At 36.2% G+C, this 5816-nt stretch overlaps 1 protein-coding gene across 1 annotated transcript; it reads left to right on the top strand.

The window, feature by feature from the left end:
• Positions 1-4193: 4193 nt before the first annotated feature.
• On the top strand, positions 4194-5117 carry LOC148548302 (uncharacterized). Its single transcript, XM_088495602.1, has 2 exons — positions 4194-4347; positions 4435-5117. Exons 1-2 carry the CDS (start codon positions 4194-4196, stop codon positions 5115-5117), a joined length of 837 nt encoding a protein of 278 aa, XP_088351728.1.
• Positions 5118-5816: the final 699 nt, after the last annotated feature.

A 5816-nucleotide genomic window follows, 5' to 3' on the forward strand; every position in this document is an offset into this window, starting at 1 on the left:
CTACAAGTATGTATTAGGGTGTTTATTTATAATTTATTTATCATTTTATTATAAAACAGTTTTTCTAGGTAGACCACGGTTGAACCGGTTAGACCAGTGAACCAATGATCAGAACGGTTCGATGACAGGTCCGATTTTCAGAACCTTGGAAAAAACCTTAGAGTCCCTCGTCCTCTCCTGCTCCCGCCGCTACCAAGCTCCCACGCCACCACTACCATCATTACCATCATCGTTGTCGAACTACTCTCCGTCGGCAGATCCGCAGTTCTGGCATTACACTAAGATTAAGTGATTGTGAGTCCCTGTTCCCACTTCTCTAATTTTTCTGTTAAGTTTCTTGCCTTCTTCTTCACCCAATTAATTAATTTGCCAAATTTTGCTATAATTTTAATAATAAAGTTGATTTAGGTTTTGAATTTTTGATAACTTAAATTAATTTTCTGTTTCACTGTTGTAATTATAAGGTTGATTTAGGTGTAGCTGTTGTTGTGATTGTTGCTGGTGTTGTTGCCAGTTTGCTGTGATCGAAGGGAAATTGGGATTCTTTTCTGATTTTGTTTAATTGTCATGGTGATAATTAGGAAAATGAAAAAGAGAGCAGTACCTACGCAGTACCTATTGTTTTGTCTAATTAGTTGTGTATAGTACTTATTGTTCTGCCAATAATTTTTAGGTTTTTTTTATTGTTTGTCGCTGTAGGTTCTGTAATGAACTTGAAAAGACAAGTGGCTATTTTATTGTTGATAATAACGGTTACTATTGTCTTATATATGGGTTTTTTGTATTACTAAAAGAAATATAGACAAATTTACGAGGATATTATTCAACTATATTGGAGACTAAGAAATGTTTTAAGTTCGACTAGAGAGCAAGACAATTTCAGTAAGTATTTAAGCTTTATATCTTAAAAATTTGATTCTTTATATTTATCCTATCTCTTACACTCTTAAATTTTTCAGACAATTGTTGAGCACTCATTATATGTACTTCTATTGAAGCATTGCATTATATAGGGGCATAGCGGATTCTTCTCTCTTTGCAGGATTTAGTGAATTGTATGGTCAAGAAGAAAAATGACAAAATAGATGAATTTTCAATAGAAGATATATTCGTTGGATAAACGAAAACTGCATGGTGTTCGAAGAAGAAGATTGTAGTTTTCCAAGGTAAAATGAGATCATTTTACCTTACAAAAAGACTACAATCTTCTTCGAACACCATGCAGTTCTTGCTTATCAAACGGAATGTATCTTCAATTGAAAATCCATCCATCTTGTCATCTTTCATCTTGACCGTGCAATTCACTAAATCTTGTGGAGAGAGAGAAGAAGTTACTCTGCCCCTTCATGTTGATATGGTGCAATGTTTCAATAGAAGTACATGCAATAAATAAATGCACAGTAGTTGTCTGAAAATTTAAAAAAGTAAGGGATATGATAAAAATAAATAATCAAATTTGTAAGATATAAAACCTAAATAGTTATTGAAATTGTCTTGTTCTCTAGTCGGATTTAAAATATTTCTTAGTCTCCAATCTAGTTGAATAATATCCTCATAAACTTGCTTACATTTCTTCCAGTAGTACAGAAAAACCTTGTATAGGACAATAGTAACCGTTATTGTCAATAATAGAATAACTACTTGTCTTTTCAAATCCATAACAGAACCTACGGCGACAAACAATAATCATCTAAGCAATTAAACAACAATAGACTCTAAGGTACTGTTCTCTTTTATTTTCCTAATTATCATCTAAGCAATTAAACAACAATGAACCATATTGGATTGTCCATTGTCGAAAACTCTTACGGACAATCCTGGCCATCCAAGGCCTTTGGAAGGATCAGTAGGAGGAAGCTGATGATTACCTTAGGTTTCGCACCAAGATGTATTAGAGATCCTAACGAAGGTATCCGCTACTACATTTTATATATTTAGTAATGTTTGTCTCTTAACATTTGTTAAAATGTTAGCAATGTAGATAAAATTATATTTTAGAAAACATTTATAATAAAACTATAGTTAATTTTCTTAAAAAGTTGAAAGAACTGTTTCCTATTCCTATTCTTGAACACACTAAGGGTTCATACTCTCCCCAAAACCCTCTCACGAACCATTGCGTGTTTTCTCACTCGGTGCTTCCAATCGGTTCTCACAATCATTGTTTCCTTTGAAATCAAGAATCAGAAAACCATTCTCCATCATAATCTGTTCCTCTCTTTGGATCGTGATTTATTCTACTTCGAACCTTTCTCAATCTCAATCTAGTTCTAGGGTTTGATTATTCTCTATTCTGATTGTTTCATTTTCGTTTCATGCTTGTTCCGATTTCTTTTTAATTTTGTTCCAAAAAGTTACTTGCAGAAGAAGAGTAGCATTATTCTAATCTGATCGTAGTGTGCGTGAGTGATTGAATTGAAACTGCAATGAGAAGGGGAAAATTCAAGAGGAAGCCCACTGGTAGCCACCAGTTCTCCATGCCGGAAGATCTCTGTAAGCATCGCATGTTCTCACTCTCACTCTCAGTGTTCTGAATCTCTCGATCTTGTTCCGTCTTCTTCTCAATCTCTCGGCACTTTGAATCTTTGGATCTCATTCTGCCTCCTCAATTGCTTTCTACTTGTAAGTTAAATTTCCATTGTCTTCTTTCTTGTTCTCTTCAATTTGGGAATTTAGGTCCTCTCGAGTAAGCAAGTTCATTCTGCTGTTATTTATTACTGAAAATTGAAATAATTGACTCATATTTTGGACATTTTGGATCATGGTTTTTTTAATTAATGCTGATTTTACATTTAATCCTGCATCAAATTGATATATATATATATATATATAATTCAGCTTATACAAATTCAGGTCTTGTAAACCATGCTTGCTTGAGACTAATGACTATGAATGTTCATTTGATTTCTAGTTCTAATGAAGACAGTGTAATGGTGAGTAATGAGTTGTCAGAAAAAGAGAAAGCCACCAGTAATATTAGAAGTTAGAAATACTAAATACAGCAAATTAAAAATTAAAGTGAACAACAACTGCATAAAGGGAAATACTATAGACTAATTAGTATCTTCATTGTTTAAAGTTTAAACACTAAAATACTCTTTAATGTCATCGCTAACTTAATGATCAAAGATAAAGGAATCATAATCTTAAATTGTTTGAGCTGTTAATTGAAGTGTAATTAATGCAGAAGAAAATTCTACTAAAACTTCATGCCACATACACATACCTCTTCCTAAGATTTTGTTTTGGCATTTGAATTAGGTGAAGCTGCAGCTTTATTTTTGCCCTTTCTATGATTGAAGGTGTTGAAGCAGGGCTACGACTGCTTGAACTAAGATATTGAGGTGTGCTTTGAACACCAACATCTCTTGTCATTCCTTCTTTTTTCTTCTTTGCATAAAAATATTAGATTCAGAGTTGAATTAAGCAACTTCTTAAAAATAGGATACTAGGAGAATGCAGAAGAAAATTCATTCATGATTATTGAATAATTAGGCATTAGTTATTTGATTAGTCTATAGAAATGAAGTGAAGTTTAATTGCTTATAGTGATTGCTTATAGTCTTTTAATATTTCAATTATGTTATATAATTGACTATGTTTTCTATATTGTTCTGTTTTAAGGGGAAGAGAATTCCGGTCCTTTGAAGAATAAGATTACACAAGAGGCTATAGCGGACATTTTACGATGATTTAGTCACTACCGAGGCAGTTGGGACATTGCGAATTGCCATTATTGGGTTGTAAGTTCTGTTACTATTTTTCTGTTTACTATGTTCTTAAATGGCTGCTTCATTATGTTCTTCATGCCGATCGAACAATGACAAATAGAGAAGTTCTAAATGAATAATCTATTCCGTTTATTTTATCTAGTTAAAATGATAAAATGAAGACTAGTAGTGCTTAATTTATCTTATTTTTTTAATTAAATGAAAACATTTTTTTATCATTAGAATGCCGACGTTCCTTGGGATGTGTTCCAAACGGCCTTCTATAGGAAGTATTCTCTTGAGTCTGCAAGGGAAGCAAAGGAGATGGAACTTATGTAGCTGAAGCAAGGTTCCTTGTCTGTGGCAGACTACACAAGCAAATTCGAGGAGCTTTGTAGGTTTTCTAGGGTGTGTTAGGGTGCCCCGGAGACCTACGAGAGCTGGAAGTGTATCAAGTACCAGAGGGGCTTGAAGGATAGCATTATGACTTCTGTGGCTCCTATGGAGATCCGTGTTTTCTCTGAGTTGGTGAACAAGGCGAAAGAGATAGAAGAATATGCAAAGACGGTAGCTTCATCCAAGGAAACTCACGGAGGAAGCTCTAGTCAGGGACGTGGCAAGTATTTCCCTCCGAGGGGTCAGAGTTTCAAGAGAGGAGGATATGCGTCTCAAGGACAATGAGGCTTCAGAAAGAACACTCAGAATCAGTTTCACTATGCCAAAGGGAGAGAAAATCAGAGTAAGATTTCTTCGGATTTGACTTGTGTGCGTTGTGGGCGTTTTCATCCATACGACTCTTGTAAGATTGGTTTAGGTGGTTGCTTCAACTATGGGTTGTCTGGCCACATTGTAAGGGATTGCACTCGCGGGAAGAACCCGAATGCGGGTCAGAGTCAGCACCAGGGGCGAGTATTTGCTGTGAATGCCAAGGATGCTTCTAAGACGGATCCTTTGATGAGAGGTATATGTTTAATTGGCGATAAAACCTTAATTGCATTGTATGATACTGGAGCTTCGCATTCGTTTATTTCATTTGCTAAAGTTGAGGAACTAGGCTTGAAAGTATCAGAATTAGCATTTGAATTGCATGTACATACTCCACATCAGACGGTTATGACTAGGCCAGGATGTAGGCAAGTTGGTTTCAAGCTTGAGGGTAGAGATTTTGTGCATGACTTGATTTGCTTACCAATGGTTGGGTTGGAGATGATTTTGGGGTTTAATTGGTTGTCGAAGAAACGAGTTTTGTTGGATTGCTTTGAGCGGTCAATTCAGTTTATGCCGGAAGGAGAAAAGGGAGCAGTGATAGCTGGGGGTTACTACCTGAACTTGGTAATGGTGCACTATAGTGGGGAAGAGTGTCAGGGTTCTATTCTGTTGGCTGCAAATACATTAGGTGATAATTAGGAACTAGATCAAATTCCGGTAGTTAGAGACTTCCGGAGGTGTTCCCGAAAAATATTCCTGAATTTCCACCTCAGAGGGAAATTGAATTTGCGATTGAATTGGTGCTAGGAGCCGGACTAGTGTTGATTGCGCCGTATCGAATGGCTCTGATAGAGCTGGCAGAATTAAAAACTCAGTTGGAAGAGCTTCTGAACAAGAGGTTCATTCGACCGAGTGTATCTCCGTGGGGAGTGCCAGTTTTACTGGTGAAGAAGAAGGATGGAGGAATACGACTGTGTGTGGATTACCGACAGTTGAACAAAGTGACTGTGAAGAACAAGTACCCGCTGCTAAAGATAGATGACTTGATGGATCAATTGCAAGGAGCTGGAGTGTTTTCCAATATCAATTTGAGATCCGGTTACCATCAGATAAGGGTGAAGGAGGATGATATCCCTAAGACTGCGTTCAGGACGCGCTATGGACACTACAAGTTTGCGGTGATGTCCTTTGGATTAACGAATGCACCTGCTGCTTTCATGGATTACATGAACAGAGTATTTCGTCCTTTTTTGGATAAATTCGTGGTGGTTTTTATAGACGACATCTTAGTTTATTCTAAGATGGCAAATGAGCATGAGGAACACTTGAGGATTGTGTTGCAAATCTTAAAGGAGCAAAAATTGTATGCAAAGTTGTCGAAGTGTTGTTTTGGAAGGA

This window comes from Arachis ipaensis, chromosome B8, assembly GCF_059453495.1.
Source record: "Arachis ipaensis isolate K30076 ecotype BB chromosome B8, ASM5945349v1, whole genome shotgun sequence".
NCBI lineage: Eukaryota > Viridiplantae > Streptophyta > Magnoliopsida > Fabales > Fabaceae > Arachis > Arachis ipaensis.

What these genes read in the sequence shown, in the direction of transcription:
- LOC148548302 (XM_088495602.1), top strand. Translation starts at nt 4,194, where the DNA reads ATGACTTCTGTGGCTCCTATGGAGATCCGTGTTTTCTCTGAGTTGGTG. An exon ending in CAAGTATTTCCCTCCGAGGG is followed by an intron (nt 4,348 to 4,434) that starts GTCAGAGTTTCA and finishes ACTATGCCAAAG; the next exon opens with GGAGAGAAAATCAGAGTAAG.